General features: G+C 42.5%; 1 protein-coding gene and 3 non-coding genes across 4 annotated transcripts in view; 3 read left to right on the forward strand and 1 right to left on the reverse strand.

The window, feature by feature from the left end:
• Window positions 1-21,597, reverse strand: part of atp2a1 (ATPase sarcoplasmic/endoplasmic reticulum Ca2+ transporting 1) — a 44,742-nt gene that overhangs the window by 9,887 nt on the left and 13,258 nt on the right. Inside the window, 10 exon segments of the mRNA XM_034212953.1 lie at window positions 420-586; window positions 2,766-2,907; window positions 3,061-3,216; window positions 4,036-4,121; window positions 4,207-4,287; window positions 5,576-5,714; window positions 7,002-7,106; window positions 10,081-10,163; window positions 10,748-10,765; window positions 11,934-12,070. Coding sequence (XP_034068844.1) covers window positions 420-586; window positions 2,766-2,907; window positions 3,061-3,216; window positions 4,036-4,121; window positions 4,207-4,287; window positions 5,576-5,714; window positions 7,002-7,106; window positions 10,081-10,163; window positions 10,748-10,765; window positions 11,934-12,070 — 1,114 coding nt within the window.
• Window positions 15,326-15,398, forward strand: trnar-ccu. Its single transcript has one exon. It is a non-coding gene; the product is annotated as a tRNA-Arg (tRNA).
• trnar-ccu lies at window positions 15,675-15,747 on the forward strand. The gene has a single exon. It is a non-coding gene; the product is annotated as a tRNA-Arg (tRNA).
• trnar-ccu lies at window positions 16,984-17,056 on the forward strand. Its single transcript has one exon. It is a non-coding gene; the product is annotated as a tRNA-Arg (tRNA).

Genomic DNA, 21,597 nt, shown 5'->3' on the forward strand with positions numbered 1-21,597 from the left:
CATATCATAGGTCTCAGATATATACAAAACATGTCTCTGAAGTGTTTGGCTCGAAATACCAAACAGATCATTGCAGCATCCCATAATCCCCTCTGTTTCAGCCCTGTTTCCAAAGTGCTGATTCTCTGTCTGTTACTTTAGATGAAAATAAGGAACATATGGTGCTCTAGGAGGAGATTCAGGTGATAAGGTGGGGGGGGGGGTTACCTTGGTTGGTGATTGGCTAATGGTTACACAAGCCAAAACATCGCTATGACATCATAAAGTGGCCAAAATCTGATCTGCTCATTTTCAGACAGGTTTTTATATAAATGGAACAGGACAGAAAGTGGGGACATGTTTATGTATACAAGACATGAAAAAGTGGATTTAGCATAATAGGTCCCCTTTAAAGTATATCTGCATGTGTTTGAACCTACCTTGGTCACACACATCTGGTTGGTGGTGAGGGTCCCGGTCTTGTCGGAGCAGATGACCGAGGTGCAGCCCAGGGTCTCCACAGAGGGCAGGCTTCTCACGATGGCGTTCTTCTTGGCCATACGACGGGTTCCCAGAGCCAGGCAGGTGGTGATGACGGCGGGCAGACCTGGGATGGACGGAGAAAGTGATTAGAGTGGAACAAACATCATTGATGGAAGGTGGACAAAACATTTTAGAGGACCTACTTAAAGAATACTTACAACCCCTGAATTATCAGTTGTTTATCAATTACTAACCAACATGTGTAACATTACATTTGTTTGGATTTTGGGTTTTTCTTGCATTTTGTCTTTATTGGATGGAATAACCCCAAATAGACAGAAAAGGAGGAAGAGAGAGTAGAAGACATCCAGCAATGGGAAGCAGGTAGGATTTGAATACTCAGCCTTAGTAAATGGGGAGACTGCTCTACCAGATTACTTTAAAGGGGCCCTATTGTACTTATTTTCATATTTGTGATTTGTGCTAGTCCCGCCCCTTAGCCTATCCCGTACATGTGTTGGAGCGCTAGTCAATAGAGGGGCAAGTGTTACATAGTGATGTCACCATGTTACGGAAGATAAAACGAGGATTCTAGACTTTGCAGACCATTAACGTGCAGCAAAAATGATATAACACTTTACAGGAAAGGGAAAAGCCCAAAAGGCACAAAAGAGCCTCTTTATTAATCATTAAAACTTTTCTCAGTTTTCTCCCAGATTTTAACGTAGACATTGAAGGATATGTATTGATTTACAAGTGGTCTTCACGGGGGTCACACATCTATCTCAGCCAAACAACATGGTGACAAGACAGAATGTTCTCGCATGTCTGGTCAAAACAACCAGGACTGTAACCCTCCTGCCACAGGCCGGGTGACACAGGTGTTCCCTTCACAGCTCTTCACACATTAGCTGGAGGACACCCAACCTAAGGTATTCCTGTTGGGGGGGGGGGGGGGGGCTGCAGCACGTTTCAGATCTGTTCAAGGCCAAAATCAACTCTGACAAAGGTCTGGAGCGTGTCCAGTTGAGGGGCGTTATGGGGGGCATGATGTTGTCCTTGTGGCATCATCGGATTGTAGTCTGTGATGAGCGTTGGCACCGTGAGCAGCTGACTGCAGTGTGACATGGAGGAATGTGAACACCTCTGAATCTCAGACTGTTGTTGTCCACGAATAATTTATTGGCAAAGGAGGAGTTTGATGTTACTTAAGCTCTTCATCATAACTGAGGGTACAGCAGTTAAGATGGTATGACTGAGATGAGTAACTATGCAAGCTCTTGATTTAAGGACCAGACGTCTTTCCAACTGTCATCTATTGTTGGAGTTGGGTGGGGACCAACAATTAGTTCAAGGAATAAAAGATTATTTCTTGTCTTACAAACAGCTGCTTCTCCAAGTCAAGAGGAGACAGATAAGCTGGCCTATGAGTTTATTAGAAAAGGCTGACTTGGCAGAGATCCCAGGCCAGACCAGGACACATAGCAACGCATCTTCCAGCACAACACCGTGGAAGGCTTGGAGTCAAATAATAAAGATACAAATGTCTTTGTTCTCCTTCACCTGCCACCAAAACCATCACAAAAGAATGAAGATGGATGTACTTATTTCTACTCTTTGGGACATTTTATACCTTAAAGAAATCAACTTGAAAAAATCAATGAATACTGACTGCAATGTGTTCTTATGACGAAAATATCTAAATCAATGCAGCAGAACCACAGATAACTTCATATTTATTCCACATATTCTTCTACTTTGTTGAAACCTGGCGCCTACATTACCCACAATGCCATTTGACTGCCGATATATGAGTCAGATTCTAAAGTGTTATGCCCCTTATATAATGAAGAAAACAAGATCATCATTAACATGAATTACTTTGTTGTATTTATATATTTTTTATTATTCTTATATTTTAACGTCAGTTTGTTTCCTATCTATTGAAGGCACCTCTTCCTATTTGATATTTTTCATTGAAAAATCTGAAAGCCATTTTGTTTGTACATGAATGTTTTTTAAATAAGTGTTTTTTTGCTAGTCTCAGCTAATGTAGTCTCAAGCCGAGGTTTGGTCAACTCACTTCTGTTAAACTCCACATCTAAAGATCATTCATTTAGACATCTGTCGCCACATTAGGCTTTAATAAACGATTAAAACATATACAGTGAAAACCTAGGCCCCAAGCAGACTTTGATGAGAAGTAATCAGCAAGTCGCCCTAATTAGATTTTTAATTGTGCAGCATATTAGATGAGCTACACAAGATAAATATTCTTAGAAAACTTAATGCCAGGAGTTTACCTTCAGGGATGGCAGCCACAGCCAGAGCCACAGCGATCTTGAAATAGTAAACAGCGCCGCGGATCCAGGAGCCTCCGTGGACGGGGTCGTTGAAATGTCCGATGTTGATCATCCACACGGCCACACAGATGAGGGAGATGACCTGCAGAGAGGCAGAGGGTGTAAGACATTGGTGGTGGCTTTGTTTTTATCTACAAATGTCCTATATTTTGTTATATCTTATTTCACAGAATGAATCAAAAGAGATAAAAACTTTGTTGATACAGTTTCAGATGTGTCTTCCTGTCTCACCCACCTTGGACAACTGCTCTCCGAACTCGTCCAGTTTCTGCTGCAGGGGGGTCTTCTCCTGCTCGGTGGCGGCCATCTGGTCACGAATCTTACCGATCTCAGTGGAGACAGCGGTGGCGATAGCAACACCAGTCGCTCTGCCTGAAGCGATGTTGGTGCCCTGAACAGAAAAACATTACAAAGTTGGTTAATAAAGCTTACCATAATTCGTTTTTAAACAGAAATGAAAGTTCCTCCTAGGAAAAATTCGATAAATGTTGGAGACGTTTTTTGGCGCCTCCGTGAGGTTGACATTTGTGGTTTTAAGTGAAATGTGTCAAATTGGGGAAATTGTCATGATGTGCAAACCAAATTCATGATGATTGGTTAAGACATTCAAACCTATTTGCAGTCAGGGAAATATCTACCAATCATGTTTGAGCAGGCTTTATTGAATGCAGGTAAAAAGTCTGTGTTTTTAAGCAAGAAAGGTAGATCACATTGGACAGAATGCAATTCTTTGAAGTTATTCAGCTATTGAATGACCACTTTTTACCTTAATGATCTAAAACTAAATACATATAAATATTCTTCTTTAACTATCAAGTTGCAGACGTCCTCTCTCAACTCCATTCACGCCAGGTTGCTAATTGGACTCTAACCAATGACCAGCACACAGAAAAGGAAGTCTTGCCCTAATTATCCTCTGGCTACACCGAAAAAATAATAATATTGACCGGTGCCTCGGTAGGTGATTTGGACTGATAACTAATGGGTTTTGAGATGTAAAAAATGATGGCACAAACTTTATTTGGTATGTAAAGTGTTTTAACTGTAGTGCGTCTAAAGCTATGACAAGGAAAATGTTGATAATGGAAAAAGTTGTATATGCTATAGAGAGTTGACAGTTGTAGGGTTTCTGGAGAATGAACAGCACGGTAATGGTTTGATGCAACATAAAGGTTTTAAAGAAAGCAGGACTCAGATTAAAAAGACTCACGGAGAACAGCATGTTCTTCTTGTCCTGGTTGACGGCTCGGGGGTCCGGGACGGCATCGGTGTGTTTGATCACACTGACGGACTCACCTGTAGGACACACACATGTTGGGCAGTGTGGTCAGTAAATCACGCAGACATGAAACAATACTTCATGTGTTTCTGCAACACCTACCAGTGAGAATGGACTGATCCACACGCAGGGTGGTAGACTTGATGGAGATGAGCCTGATGTCAGCTGGCACTTTGTCACCAACTAGAGTCCACACAAACACACAGATTATTTTATTTAGATATTAATCATTTTATACGATCTGCTTTTGTCTTTGGTACATTACAACAGTTTCATATCAATTAGCATTACAGCAGTGTGTGTGTGTGTGTGTGTGTGTGTGTGTGTGTGTGTGTGTGTGTGTGTGTGTGTGTGTGTGTGTGTGTGTGGGGTTAAAGGGTTGATTGACTGGTTTTAGCACTCTGGATGGATAGTGTTGTTGTTGAAAACTGATACCACAGTCAGAGAGGGAGACCTTGGGGAGATCATGAAATGAAAGGAACAGGTGTACAGCAAACAGAGGGAGAGACAGAGGAGCGAGCACGCCGCAGATATTAAGTGTATTTATACTCAAGCTTGTTTTTTTTCTTCCTGCAGGAAGTTCTTTCAGTTTCCCTCCACCCCCTTTTTTCGGTGACTTCCTTAAAAGGGCCCATTTTCATTCTCAAGGACATCAGGAGACATGAAGCTACTCACACACACACACTCTTTTGAAGTATGAGAGCAGATAAGCCAAGAAGCTTGATTTCCTCTTTGTGTGAAACCTGATTTAAAAACAAGAGCTTCTAGAGCACAAGTCATCTGTTTAAAATGTTTCTTCTCAACATGGAGTCGAACACTATTTATGTTGTCTCCATCCAAGGTTGTCCTGAATCAGAGATGAGCTTAGGCTTAATTAATACATGCTTCACATTAAAAGTGCGTTGAGAACATTTCTACAGTATATTCTTAGTATGTTGTATCCACTTTATCAATATTTAACTTTCACAGAGAAGTGAAAGCAATGTTTGCAACAAGACCTTTTTTGGTTGTTTTTGAATACTAAGGACTTGTATTACTCTTCTCCAGACAGTGAACGAGCAGTTTCAAAATTCATATAGCTTTGTTGAAGGCAAAGTCATACTTTTACCTGCTACCTTTGTATTTTAAAAACACACACAATAGTTTGCACCTTAAGGTTATGTTGTGCGAAGGAATTGGGCAGATGCTTACTCCTCTCCTCTAAAATAAGGACCCCATAAATTCCATTTTGTTAGTTTCAGGAAATGAGGTTTGACCTTTTACCCTTTCGTGGCTCAAGTCAGCGTATTTGTAGCTGGCTTTGAGAAACTTTATTACACTTAAATTACAGGATTTCCTGTTCACCGTCATACACAAAGTATATAGTGTAGCATAGCAGATCACAGCTGCAGTGAAATAATCGGACCGATCCTGGTGTGGTTCAACAGTGACTTTGAGTCCATGCAGAAGCTAACGTTTTGGTGAATCTTACCGCAAACCTCCACGATGTCACCAGGAACCAGCTCCCTGGCCTTGATCCTCTGCACGCACTTCCTGTCCGACCGGTAAACTTTCGCAATCTCAGGCTCGTACTCCTTCAGAGCTTCAATGGCACTCTCTGCATTGCGCTCCTGTTGCAACACACAAAACAAAACACATACATTATTATAGTCATATCAGGACTACAACCTCCCGATCATGCCAACACGAACTCTGCCTGTGTCAATGTGCCTTTTATAGTGTATCAAGTAAGACATATTGTTATATTTGATTGTATTTAAGGGTTTTCTGTTATTTCAGGAAAATGTGATATCATCTGCTACAGTCTGCAAAACATTGAAGGAATACACTGTGTGAGAATTTCTGTTCTTTGTGCGGATAAAGAAAAAAAAAAAGATCATTGCAGCTTTTATTTGCATATTTTATTTGCCATTGAAAGCTTGGTTTTTCCATATATTCATGACTCACTTTTGAACAACATTTATTTTTAACATTGAACACTAACTGCTAATCTCCATCATCAGTGCTGTGAGGTCTTGGTTTGGTCAGATTTGATTGACAGCGCATAAGCAAACAGCTTTTCAATAAGCATGGAGTGTGTGTGTGTGTGTGTGTGTGTGTGTGTGTGTGTGTGTGTGTGTGTGTGTGTGTGTGTGTGTGTGTCTCAGTCTGCAGAACAACAGGTTGACGGTCAGTTCAGTCTGTGGTTTCTTCCAAGGCTGCCCTCCGCCGCCTCAAAGTGTAAAGCCCAACTTATGCCAGCCCCTCTCTCCACCCTCCCCCTTACCCCCCATGTGTGAATCCTTGTGCATAGTTTCCAAATGACCGCCGCAGGATTATAATGAACCCCACTACCACTCACACACACACACACACACACACACACACACACACACACACACACACACACACACACACACACACACACACACACACACACACACACACACACACACACACACACACACACACACACACACACACACACACACACACACACACACACACACAGACACACACACTCTCCAGGCCTGTGGTAACCCGATCGTCCCTCTGTATTTTTACTGTGGATTGCACAGTGTGGATTGTAACAAAGCAGACTGCAGTTTGAGCCTTCAAGGGTCCCAGTGTGCCCCCCCCCCCCCCTCGCTCCAGGTTGGCTTAACCTTTCGCCTTTTCACCTCCGGCTGACGTGATGCCTCTCATTCTGGACTCTCTCGCTGTAAAGGACACGAGCCGCGATCTGAACAGGCCGTCCACCGCGTCTGATTTATTGTGTGTGACTGTTACTAAGTATAAGAGGCTATTTAGGTGTGTGTAAAAGACACATTCAGAGGCAGGCATGTGTCCTTGTGATTGTTCCTCTGTGTGTGTTAGCATGTGTGTGTGTGTGTGTGTGTGTGTGTGTGTTTCCTGACCTGCCACACTCCAACCACAGCGTTGGCAATGAGGATGAGGAGGATGACGAGGGGTTCGACAAAGGCGGTGATAGTCTCCTCACCATCCTCAAACAAAGCCAGGACCTGAGAGAAAGAATGTCAGAATACACATTTAAATGAAATAACTTCCACTGAATGATGTTTAGGTTTTTTGTGTGTGGTGACAGACAGCTGTTGATTTCCAATGTTACTTTATCAATTCACTTTTTACAAACATTGAGGTCACATGAAATCCATAGGTGCTTTTCAGTGAACTTCTTTGAGTGAAATGATGAAGTGTTAAGACCATTACTCAACCACCAAAATGTGATCAACTCATTGTTTATCAAAGTCATTTGTGAAGACAAAAAAGGTTTTCTCTGGTTACAGCTTTTAAAGGTTGAGGATACGCTGCTTTCTCTAATATTTTAACAATTAAACAGGTAAATAAAACACTTTTGGACTGTCACTGCTGACATAAAGTTAGGCTCTGGGACCTTTTAATTTACAGAGAAGTGTTTTTTTTTAATTATCCTTATTGTTATCTTGAAAGATTTGATCTGTTCGGGTTTAAGAGGTGAGTCAGTGTGATACTGACTGATTCATTTTGAGTTAAAGTAATACATTTTTGATGCTTTGTTGTGCACCTGTTGCTCAGGGTTACAGTATTATATTGTATTGCTGGTCAGCATTAAACATAAAACAGTCGTGTTGAGTAGCTCTATTTCTGACAGTTACGAACAATCACTGGATCAAATGACATAGTCGTCTCTTATGTCATCCTATGTGTTAAATCTATGCTTCACATGTGACTTTTTCCCAACCTATAGATGAACATGTGTTGCGCTCCTGTGAGTGGGGGGGTGGGTGTTTCGGAAAGGCTTTGTGTTGACATTGACACAGATTTGTTGCAGGGCAGCGGAGCACAGAGCTGACCAGAGACCAGCCCCATCTTCCTCACACAGCATCTCACTTTCTTTCCTCCTCCTCCTCATCATCATAATCTACCCTGTTTTTCTTTCTCCTGCTCTCACATCTTTTCTCACCCTTTCCCAAAAATAGTCTGTTGCTCACACTCTCCGGTCTGTCTTCACCCTGCTTCTCTTCAAAGACACAATCGATCTCCAAAATGCGAGGTCAGCACTCGGCAGCGCTACAGGACATTCCTGGGTATGAATAGGATGACCATGTATCTGCAGCATTTAGTGTTCTCTCTTTTAGAAAGCGTACACGACACTGAATCTATCCTTTGTCATTGTAGCAAACAATGCGATTGTGCAACTCAATCCCCTCCCCCTCCTCTGTCTCTCGCTCTCTGCTGCTGCCGGCCATCCTTCGTTCCTTCCATCCCTGACCTTTTTCCAAGGACACAATTTCTCGTCCTGGCTTGAGACTTTCTTAAAATAAAGCTCCGGCTATGCATATATGCACACACGCACACTCTCTTTCTCTTCCTCTCTCTAACACACACACACACACACACACACACACACACACACACACACACACACACACACACACACACACACACACACACACACACACACCACACACACACCACACACACACACACACACACACACACACACACACACACACACACACATACCATGTATACATCACTTCAGGGGACATTACATTGACTTACATGCATTTCTTGGAGACTTATCCTGACCTTAACCATAACCAACACATGCCTAACCCTTAACCTAAACCTAACCCTAACCAAGTCTTCACCCTTAAATTAATGATTCCCCTTATGGGGACCTCCAATTTGTCCCCATAAGGGAGGCGAGTCCCCACACGTGACTGTGTAAACAGATTTAGGTCCCCACAAGTATAGTAATGCTAGGCCACACACACACACACACACACACACACACACACACACACACAACACACACACACACACACACACACACACACACACACACACACACACACACACACACACACACACACACACACACACACACACACACACACACACACACACACACACACACACACACACACACACACACACACACACACACACACAGCCAGGCAGGCCTTCTAAGGCCATAGTGACAGCTGTGCAGGGAGGCCAGAGGGCAGAGATGGAGGATTAAGACAATGCGTCCAGACTGCTCTCCTCCACAAAACAGTTTCAGAGAGGGCAACAGGCGAGGGGGAGGAGGGGGGAGAGGGGGGAGAGGGGGAGGAGGGGGGAGAGGGATTCCTTGTGTAAATGGGAGTGAGGACATGGGTCCAAATGTAATGTAATAACTCGCCCATGGACAGGCTTGTGTTTGCCAGTGTGTGTAATCATCTAGAGAAACAGGTGAGCGGTCAGGAGAGACGGAGCTCAGTCTTCTAACATCACTGTCAGGTTTCTTAAAGTTACTAAACGTGCACTTCTGTAACGGCTTTGCTTTTATTCTCCTTGCTTTACTTAATTGATCAAACAGCTCGGTTTTGTTTTGAGAGGTGCTTTATCAACATCACTCCTGTTTAGATGCAAGATAGGACCTGGTTTGCATCGACATTGAGCAGCTAGTATTTGACTTTGTCGCCTCCCAAGCAGCTCTCTCTGGATCGTTAGTCCCTACATTCAGACTTAGCTGCATATGAACCTTTTTGTAACTTAAACCTCAACTTAACTGTTGGATTGGGGGAGCTTATTACAAATGGGAAGGAGCAAGTTCATGTAAGTGCTTCAGGAATGGGTACCACCTTCTTTTTGGTCAGCTTAAAAATTCATTGTTTTTTTTAGGTGTAAACTGTGAGGAAATGTCAAATATATAATCTTTAAAGTTTTGAGAACATTTATAGATTTTGCCAAATAGTTCATAACCATGAAAGATGATTGTTCTATCTACTGTTTTGACACGGTTGCTCGGATTGATCAGGAACCAAATGTTAGTAAATATAACGTAAATAAGGAAAAGCACAGTGTGACAAACCACTCTGTCTTTTTAGCATATGGTCCTAAAATACACAATGACCCTGTAGTGAAACCTTTGCAGGATCCTTGCATACACACTGCACCATGTAAATACAAATGCACTTCATCATGTCATTTGAAAAGTAAACTCACAAAAGAGATGCCGGCGGCCAGCAGTAAGATTCTGACCAACAGGTCCTCGAACTGTTCCGCCACCAACTCCCAGACAGTCTTTCCTGTGAAAGGATAAACATCAAATCCCATACAGCATATAAGTGTGTGTGGTCATTGTGTTTATTTCTCGCTGAATATGGAAAAATATCTATATATTAACATAATAAATGGTTAAAAGTGTCATTCAATGTCAATAAAACCTTAATAAGCCAAGGATACATATTTGGTGAGGAATTATTAATTATGCTTCAGTTTATGTAACCTAAATTCTAACTCCAAAATGATTTCCATGTTTCCATGCACAACTGATCTTTGGGCAAAGTCAATAAAGTTGCCTGCGATCTGTTAAAGTAAACTATCGGACAGGCATGACAAATACAAATGTTTTGTGGATTTAAATGTAGCAATTGTAGAAACCATTCCAGATCTTCAACTCAGTTTCAGCGGTCTTGGTTTTAGTGATATTTTGTGTTGTGTGCGTTTGAGTATACAAGTAGTGTCCCAATAACTCCAATCTCCAAGGGGACCAAGAAGCTAACGTCAGGTGTTGGATGAACGACTATGACTTGTCAACACAGGAAGTGATCATGTGACTCAAGCGTGAAAATAATGAAAAGCAGGTGTTTGAGGATTAAAGTGGACTCACCCTCCTCTGCTGGCAGCTCTGTGGGCGAAGAGAGACAAACGATATTAATAAAGCATAACTGCACGACACATTCAATGCATTGTTTTTAATGTGTGCGCCTCGAATGCAAATTAGCGCCAACACTTTTAGGATTTAAAACAAACTGAACTTGACATGACAGAAACTATAATCTACTTTCACATTTTAATAAACTATTCCTAAGTGATGAACAAATGCTAAGTAACAGCTGCTTTGTTCAGGCCTCCTTGTGCCTCTGCCAGTTGGCACTAAAATAGTGACTTAACTAAGTGACCTTTACGGTGACCTAAATTATTTTGTTTTTCTAGTTTGCAGCTCCTCTGTCAACATCAATTTTCAGCTGAGATGCTTCACAACAAACACAGAGTCACTGCAAACTGTTGAGCATGATTAGATTCAACGATAAGACAGTGAAAATATCAAAGCTAGCCTCAGTATGCATTTCAGTGTCTTCGTTGGTGTTACCAATAGTCTTTTTAACAGCAGACATAAAGACACAGGTGTAATTAATTAGCTTTAACGATGGCTTTGTTCCATTTACTGCAGGTGTTCCAGTTACAGTAAAAGAGATCGTTAATTATGAATTACACCTGTTGCTAGACCGAGTTTAAAGTCACTTTTTTCAAATGCCAGGATGTAGAATAAGGAGCATTTACATCAAGGTCATTTTAAAGCCTTTTAAAAGGCGTTCAGTTGCATTTCATGGCCTTCCTTGGAGAGTTTGCCCCAACTCCATCCCGCTGAGAGGCTTCTGTTCAACACGCAGTTGCAGTTGACCTTGAGTTATTCCCAAAGTCAAGAACGAGGTGTCATGCTTTAATTCACTAACACATCAAGGATTGTCAATAACAGCTAAAGCCGGTAGCTTGAAACTCTAATGCACCTGCTGCACAAACATCACCCCCCCTCCCCTTTGTTTCCCGTTATTAGACCATTATCAAAAACATCACACAGTGCCAGATCATCTATCAGTCATCCCACTTCTCTTTCCTCTCCCCTCCAGTGTCTCCTTGAGCCATTTCACAGTATACTTCTAAACCTTTTCCACTCTCACTTCCAAGCTATGATACATGTGTTCCTCCATCCTCGGTTCCTCTTTCATTTCACTCATACTCCTTCTATTAACCCTCCATTGCTCCATCCATCCATCGTTCTCTCTTTCCCTCACCGTTGAAGCCATATCTTTCCTGGTTCTTCTTGGCCTGATCAGGTGAAAGGCCGATTTCTTCAGTGACGCCAAAGTGGGACAGAACGTCCGGCGACTCTTTCATGTGTGCGTCCTCCATCCTCGCTGAAATGGAGAGGCTTCAAGGAACGAAAAGGGATAGAAAACACAGACACATTCACATCAAGTCTGAGCGGTCCTGATACTGAAAAGTTTAAAAACAAAGGAAAGCTCAAAAGTTCACCCACCACTTTCTTGAAGTGTGGGATTGGGATTAAAAACTGGCAACTCCCCTGCGTTCACACTGGCTCTCTCTACCCCCTCTCTCTCTCTCTCTCTCTCTCTCTCTCTCTCTCTCTCTCTCTCTCTGGGCTGGTGCTTTCCTCTCGGAGCCCTGGACTGTCAGAAAGTGCAACCCGGCAAACTGTCCGGAAAAGTTTTATACAGAAGAAAAAGTTGCCTCATTGGTGCTTGCTCACCATGCAGTCACTCCTCATTGGCTGAGAACGACACAAATAGGTGGGCAGGGATGGCCCTGTGGTAAAGAATAGGCAGGGTGGGGTAAGAGGGGGGTGGGGGGATAACAACTGCAGAGGGGTTTACTGCCCGGCAAGCTGGAAATAAGATGTGCATTAGAGAGCATGCACGGTCAGGGGCAACACTTTCTGAATGAGAGATAGGGGACACAGATGAGCCCACTACAGAGAGCTATTTTGTGTATGTGTGCGCACGTTTGTGGACACATACACTAAATAAATAAATAAAGGAAATGCCAAAAATGTCAAGAAATTAAAGGTTTTGACACCTTAATTCTGCTTTTTCCGACTTTTCCGTTTGAAAGTACTTTTTTAGGCTCCTACGTGCTTTAAAATGTATTAAAAAACAACATGTTATATAAGCTTTACAGATACAATGCATTATGATTTTCCTATTTCCTGTTAATCATCTCACAATCCCTCAGATTTAAGCCATTTGGAGACCCCGAGATTAGAAACCACTGCATAGTAAAATACTGCTTAAGTGCTAATAATATAAAGAATGATTTGAAAAGTACATATTTATGATAATAATGATGTACTTTCACTTATCTTGAATGCAGTGGAAGTTTTTTTACATTGCTGAGCTGCTTCAGGGTATGTAAAGGGTCTGCATTCTTCTTCCAAACTATTTATATCATGCCTTTACATATGCCAGTGGGAGAGCCATTATAATAAAGCAGTGCTAATAAAGATGCCCTAATGCCCTCAGAATTACACAACCGCACATAGAGATGAAAAGAAAATCAGGGTATAGAGAGAAGAAGGAAAGAGGAGTGCAGTGTTGTTGTAGGATCTATGAACAGCATGCGAGTTCAGTTCACTTAAGCCCCATTCATTGCTGTGGAAAGTATGTGAACTCTGCAGTTTGGGAGAGACAAGTAGTTGATGATGTCAGTAAAAAAGAACAACTTTTACTATCTGTCATCGCACGTCAGGTGTCAGAACATCTGAAATGCTTGTGTGTGTGCATACTGAAGCTATATTTTATGACCAAACTTGACTTTGTTTTTAATTATACCATCACCTTTTTAATCAATATGGCAAACTTACACCTTAAGCAGCTACATAGCAACATTATCATTTATTTGGAGAAGTTTGTTACAGTCCAACATCCACTTTCTTTTAGCTCTGACCTGCATCAATTAGAGAGGGAGATATCTAGCTCTTTAGCTGCTAAATGCTACAGACTGTGTTCACCAGCTAGCAGCTAACTGTGCCTGTCTGCTGCTAAGTGCTCAACAGGTAGTGAACAGTGGATTGTTAGTGCTTTTTTACTCAAACAGCTGCTCGTGTGGTTTTTAACAAGCTATGATTTGTGTGAATGTGTGTGATTGTTAGCTTCATTGAGCAAATTGCTTTGTATGACTGGGGTGTGAATTGGTGAATGATGAGGAGTCGTAAAGACTGGATAAAGGGCTATATAAATGCCGTCCATTTACTAGTCACTGGGCGATATGAGGGGGGGAAAAAATCACCATTTTTCTTTACCAAGACCTTCGATACTGTTGGGTTGACTATGGTACTTATAATAATGACACAATGACCAATTACTAATCATCAGTAATGTGGATATATTGACTAAGTGGGTAAAGGCAGATATTAAAACAGCGCAAGTCATTCAATTACATCACTTCCTTGTAATGCACTTACAATGCAATAGCACACTATCCAAAATCTAAGACAACAGGCAGTCTCATGTCCTGACATCGATATATTATCATTATATTACCAGCCCTGGTATGGTATAATACTGAATGTGAACTTGAAAGACTTTAAGAATTTTAAGACTATATATTGTCTCTTCTCACTTTCCCGCTCTGAAACTGCGATGCTGTTGTCGGACGGCTGTAGCTCAAGATGGCTCACTGACATTTAGCTCAATCTCCCATTGGCATCAGGTTACTGCGGCTCACACTAAGCACTGTGCTTTAATGCTGATAAAACACAGCGGCAATAATGTTGCACATGCACCCACAGGTGTGATGTAACTGTGGTTTGGGATCATTACTTGGAAGGATTATTCTGTATGTATCGTGTACCTTAAGTCATTTGAGCGTGATGAGATTTTAATAGGGGATACAAAGACATAAATAATTTTAATTCTGTCGTTATCCTTCCTCCATTAAAGTATTAGCTTTGCTTGGCTATGTCTACCTGTAATCTGATATTTAAAATGTGCCATCGCTCACAGTAGGTTGACATGTTGTCATGTTTCCTGTTGTGATTGTTGACTTAAGGATATTTAAGTCCTGGGATATCATGAGACAAGAGAGAGGACACAGAAGTCCTAAAACAGGATGTCCTCTGCTGTCGACCCCTCAGTGCTCTTTAGTCCACATCATACCTTTAGAAAGCTTTAACTAATACCTTTTTTTTAATTTGTTTTCATTGGACTTTAGTGTATATGACATGCCATAACTACAAAAATACGATGTACTAAGTGATTAACCAATGATCAAATAGTGTCCAATTATTATTCTGACAAATTAATTAATCGATTGCTGAAGGGAAAGATACATAAAACAACAAAAACATATATTTTATCATTCCAAAAGGTCTGACCATCGTAAAACGGTTACACCTGTCAGATATGTGTTCCTTTATCATTAGACAGACCCAAATGGCTACTGTTAATTGTATAACAAAGTAAATGTAATGTCAAAATGAAAATGAATCCCAATAAACTAATAAATACGGAAAAATATTGAAAAGGACTCAAAGTATTTTCCTCCTTTAACAGGATACACCTAAACCATTGCTTGAGCAGCTTGTCGGTTTTAGAACGTGCAGAATCAATTAAACAAAGACCACCTATGTGACATGGTTTTTAATTAATGTTAAAAACCATGTGGCACAGCCACAGTGGCCTAATGGATAAGGCACTGGCCTCCTAAGCCAGGGATTGTGGGTTTGAGTCCCATCTGGGGTGACATTTATAGTGGCATTCATTAGGCCTAGGATCAATAAAAAAACACAAGCTACCAGAGAGTCCTGAGGCGTTGCAGGTCTTGTGAGGACCTGTGCAGGCCTCATAAGCAGTGCAACATGTAAATCCAAAAACTCTGTTGTATTGTTGTTTTTTGGTATTTGCCTCCTTTAACAGGATACTACTAAATCTTTACTTGAGCAGCTTGTTGGTTTTAAAAAAGAACATAGTTGATCGGAGACCAACTACCTGACATGGTCATGCATTGATGCTTTTAAAGCCCCAGTGGCCTAATGGATAAGGCACTGGCCTCCTAAGCCAGGGATTGTGGGTTCGAGTCCCATCTGGGGTGACACTTATAGTGGCAATCATTAGGACTAGGATCAATAAAAAAAACATAAATTACCAAAGCCCCAACTGTGCATGGCTTCGTGTACAATAAGAGAGGTAAATACTGAATCAGTCTTCTTAATAAGATTGATCAGTGTCAAAAAAGACAGTCTACATATGACCAAACAAATATGTTTTCATAACGTTGTCCTGTGGAGGCCTCATACGGGATGTTTCTCAATGTCGAGGAAGGCTCTATTTCAAGGATGCTACGACATCGAGTCCCGCCGAAGGACTGTTCCAATCAGGGCCGCCCCTCCCTACAGGCCAATCACGCAGGCTGCATGGGGCCCCGCCTTGCGCAGGGGGCCTCAGCTGCTGCGCGCAGTTCTCCGCGCACCCCCCCCCTGACGCGAGAGACGGACCGTCACCAAGGGGAGCACGTTTTTGAGCATGTAATAAGCATGTTTTGTCTTGACTATATTACAACTATATTATAATAAAATAATATAGTATTTATATTATTGAATTGATTATTATTATTATTAGTATAAGTAGTTTATTTGCATTAATTATATTTTAATCTTTTTGAGGCTAGTATTTGGCAGGAAATGCAGACGTATTCACCTGTAAACGCATACTGAACGACATACATGCACATTTACCATTTAGCTCACTGTATAAAAAAGTAACTGTGCTGATAATAATAATAATAAACAGGAATTATATTTGCAAAGTAGCCTACTTTGTTTCCAAAACATTTTTTTTCACTCCTGTCGTTTGGGGGGGGGGGGGGGGGGCTCATCTCACAATGTCGCTTGGGGCTCAAATTGGCCCTGGTTCCAATGTCCAGGATGCTTGGAATTCTACCGTCGCCGGCGTCCTTCGTTGCGGGACATTTCGAGGCTGCACATGTGTATCCTCCGCGGTCTTAAAATCCCCACAATGCTTTGCGCACGGACCAATTTCCAAAATCGTTGGCGGAAAATGTAAGGCGGAGCCTCTCATATGACGCACACTTGCTAGCCTGTTCCATTCTTTGTTCTCCGAATGCCAGGAAGGATTCTTGGCTAGCCTCTGAAGGACTTGTCTCGGAAGACATGTCCCACCAAGGAAGCATCCTCGACATTGAGAAACACCCAAGGAGTGCAAAATCTCCTAAATCTTTACTCGAGCAGCGTGTTGGTTTAAAAAAGCTAACATAATTAGTTGATCGGAGACCACCTATCTCACATGGTCATTAATTGTTGGTTTCAAAGCCCCAGTGGCCTAATGGATAAGGCACTGGCCTCCTAAGCCAGGGATTGTGGGTTCAAGTCCCATCTGGGGTGAAATGTTTGTATTAGCAATATGTCTGACATGGCATAGTGACCAGCCTTTACATCGGACCAAATACAAAAAATGGGCACTATCAAAGAGTCCTCTAGCCAGAACAGGACATGTTGCAAGAGTCTTATGTGTACAATAACAAGGGAAATTAAATGAATCTTTTAAATAAGGTTGATCAAGTGTAAAAAAAAAGACAGATCATAGACACTCTGCGTCTGACCGTACAATTTATGTTTTCACAATTGTGTCTTCTCTGTGGATCTGTGGATAAGAAGTGCAAAACGTAAAAATCCAAAATCTTTGTTGTGTGTTTGCTTTTTGGTTTCCATAGAGGACTTCCACACTCCCCCCCCCCCCCCACTCCCCCCCTGAAATGATTATGTGCATAATGATTTGGAGGAAGGGGACAGTCGGTCGTGATGTAAGAGTCTGTGTGAGAGCTTGTTGGCAGGCAGCTTGGTGTGGGAGGTGGACACGCTCATCACTGTGATGGATACAGGAAGCACTTTGAGGCAGGATGATGAGGGCCAAAAGTAGCACAGCAGAGTACGCAGTGGTGTGTGTGTGTGTGTGTGTGTGTGTGTGTGTGTGTGTGTGTGTGTGTGTGTGTGTGTGTGCGTATACTGCATAGTATTATTAGCTGAGGCAGGGCAGCTGGGGTTTGAAGTGCCCCACTGTAACTGTACCTATAGCAGCAGTTGTGATCCTCTGGTATAAATAGTGCGGTGGGCATGTGGGCATGTGGGCAGGCAGTTACGACACAATGGCAGAATTTCGGTGTTCTTTCAGGGAGGTTTGAGAATGTGACACCCTGCAGACGTGGACCCCCCCCCCCCCCAGACGCTACACTGAGGCTTGAAGGTTACATCAAGGTGGGGATAAATGTGCAGTAACCAGCTTATTCTCCTGTTTCATCATAATAAAAGGTAGTTCACTTTTAAAACGTTTAAGATCATCTTACAGTTTTTAAGAAATCAGCTTAATCGTTTCTTTGACAGTTAGAGGAGAAGATTGATAATACTTAAATGTCTGTGCTAATTATTTGAAGCTACTGCCAGCAGCCAATTAGCTTAGTTTAGAACAAAGGCTAAACACAGCTAGCATGGCTCTTATCAAAATGTAACAGAAAGAAACATTACACCTCGACTCATTTGCTTAACACTAAAACTAAAGTGTTAAAAACAAAGATAAATCCTTTTTCACAGGTTTGCTGGGTTTTTCTTTTTGGGTCGAGGAAGTTACTTCCAATAGTCTCCATTGGTTGCCTTGTAACTACTCAGAGAGACACAACCCCTGCCCCAGGAGTTTTAGAGGTGCTGGTACCTTTGGACAAAGCCTGCCAAATGTCTTTATGCGAAGCTAACCAACTGCAGACTCAACCTCATATTCTTGCTGCCAACATGATTGTGGTATCAATATTCACACTCAACTCTTAGCAAGTAAGCTACACTTATTCTGTTGATACAAATGAATCATCATGTCATTCAAGTCTCAAAGAGGCCCTAGTATGATTATGGGGGTTTTCCTTTTCCTGTAGTCAGTTATATAGGTTTTTGTGCATGTATCAGTGACCACCAACTGGCGGCCCGCGGGCCACATCCGGCCCGCCAGACATTCTCATCCGGCCCGCACGACAGGGGAGACTGCGGCGTGGTTACTGTGTGCAGTACCGGAGTCCAACAGAGAGGCAGCAGCTGCGGGACAGTAGACTGCGTACTGCAAAACCTTCCCTGCCTTGAAGAAGAAGTGATCCTTCGTTGTGAAGAGTCTGGTTAATGCGCTCCGCACCACAGCAGCAGCCCCGCTGCGACAGAGTCCAACAGAGAGGCAGGAGCTGCGGGACAGTAGCCTAGAAGCAAGGTTGGGTTGTAACGGAATACATGTAACGGCGTTACGTAATCAGAATACAAAAATCAAGTAGGCTAACTGTATTCAGCTGGCGTTACATTTGAAAAACGAGTAATCTGATTACAGTTACTTTCGTAAACCTGAAGTGAATACATTTTGGAATACTTATTGGAATTATTGGTGGAAAAGTTTCTTCACAAAATGTAATATTCATTACCGGCAGAGCTGTGTGCACACTGCACGGCGCTGCAGCATGTCTGTGAGCGAGAGAGAGATGCAGCGCGTCTGTGAGGCCCCGCCCCCGCACGCAGATGAGAGAGAGATCTCTTTTAAAATATATTGAAAGTTAGAAACGGAGATGGTTAGATAAAATGTGCAAGATAACGTTTATGTAGAATTTCTTTATTGTCGAAATGATGACATTTCATAACGGGATCAAATCAAAGTGAATGGCCTGCTTAGTGCTGGAATTGGGCCGGTACTCACCGGTACGCAGTACCGGCACTTCTGGTTCTGACCCATGGAGTACCGGCACTTCTTGCTCAGTACCGGCATGCTGGCGGTTACTCCGGTACTCATGCACCGTGCCAGTACTCAACACTCTCCCGCCGTTCTTATTATACATCCATATATATATATACAGCCGCCCGGTACTCAGTAGATGCGTCATGAGGTGCCGAACGGACATTCTCATCGCTCTAACCGCTGGAGTTTCACAGCGGCTGTCAGCTGTTTACTCCTGTCATTCAAACAGAACGTGCTGGAGAGGGGGCGGGGCTTATCTTCTCCATGTAAATACTGTGGTGGAAACGACTATGTCAAAATTAACCTATTTGACCGTGATTTAATATAATACACGTTTCAAAATAATAATAATAATAATAATGCCGAAGTAACAACATACTGAAAACTGTTAGTAAAACCATGTTTTAATGCTTTACAATTTACATACCTAGATGCACGTGTGTTGTGTTTATGCAGTGCAACTCCCACCCAGTGGGTGGCTATGTAGAGTGATAGAACAGAGCAGGCACGCCCCCGAGAGAAGGAAAGCAAGTCACGTCACAAATTAGCATTTCTAAAATGTTAGCGTGGATTAATAAAAGTGCAAAAAGACAGCGGTTGTCGCCGGAAGAAACTTCAAATACAGAGAATGCTGTGCCTGTGTTGGAAATTGTGTCTGATGGGGAGCTTTCTTTGGTTGATCCTCCTGCTCCAAGTTCTAGTGCATTAGCATTAGCACTAGCTCCGCCGCCTCCTCCAGAGCCTCTAACGTTAGCTGCTGCTGGCGCAACTGCCACCACCAACACCGGGCAAAGCGATGCACCTGACTGCTGGACAACGGACCAGGTGCAATATTTTTGCAAGACCAATGCATGGCTCCTTCTTAAAGATAAGAAGCTATGATGTCGGATATGCAGAGATGTCAAATCTTTGGGAATACACACTGGACAAGGACTGAAACTGTCAACTGAATGGGGTGAGTGTGCAGTGTCTCATTTCGGTGTTGACAAGGGCAAACAACAAGCTAGCCTGAGAAAAAAAAATCAAAGAACATAAAGAATCACAAGCCCATGTAAAAGCTGCTGACATCCTTACATCTGCTTCATGTGAAACTATTCAACATCAAGTGCAGTCTATGCATAAATCTGAATTAGACACCACTATCAGAGTTTTTCGAACGGCATATAAAATTGGCAAACATAGCCGGCCATTCACAGACATGCCAATTGATTTGAATGTACAGAAACTGAATGGGCTGAACGTGGGCAGGGTTTTGCACTCCAATAAAACCTGTGGCGAAATCATCGACCACATAGCTCATGAGCTGAAGAAAAAAATGGCAAAAGACATTACAGAAAACCAAAGAAAACTCTGTGTTTTGGTCGATGAATCTACCACTATTAGTGGTAAAACGGTGCTTGTTGTGTGTCTACGCTCAGCATTAGCTGATGCTGAGCCCGAAACGTTTTTTGGGAGCTGATCGAGTTGGATGGAACAACGGCTGATGACATCACAAAGGCGTTAATGGAGTGTCTTGGAAGAGATTTTAACGAGGACTTTTTAGGTCAGTGTTTCGTTTCTTTTGCATGTGATGGGGCTTCAGTCATGCTAGGGAAGAGAACAGGCGTTGCTACCCAGTTGTGTAGTAAATTCCCAAGCCTGTTTGTGTGGCACTGCTCCAATCATCGTCTAGAGCTGGCAGTTGGGGATGTGGTCAAGGAGGTCTCAGGGCTCAATCATTTCCAGATCTTTTTTGACAAACTCTATTCCTTGTTCCATGCCTCCCCCAAAAATCAGAGGCAGTTAGCGCAGTGTGCGCAAGCAGTCGGACAGCGTCTCCTGGTGATAGGGCGTGTTTTGTCCATCCGCTGGGTGGCTTCAAGTGAAAGGAGCGTCAGAGCAGTCTGGGAAAACTACCGAGTGCTTCATGATCACTTCACAAATGCTGCAAACAACACGAGCAGGGATTCCAGAGACAGAGCAAAGTACAAGGGCCTGGATGATGTGCTCACATCTGCAACGTTTGTCAGCAATCTGGGACTGATGTACGATGCGCTCACAGAGCTCAGCGACCTCTCTCGGCAACTCCAAAAAAGAGAGATGACACTGCCTACAGCAGATAGGCTCTTAACTCGAGAAATACGAGTTTTTGAATCCATGGTCACCATGCCTGGCCCACACATGACTACAG

This window comes from Gymnodraco acuticeps, unplaced genomic scaffold, assembly GCF_902827175.1.
Source record: "Gymnodraco acuticeps unplaced genomic scaffold, fGymAcu1.1, whole genome shotgun sequence".
Taxonomy (NCBI): domain Eukaryota; kingdom Metazoa; phylum Chordata; class Actinopteri; order Perciformes; family Bathydraconidae; genus Gymnodraco; species Gymnodraco acuticeps.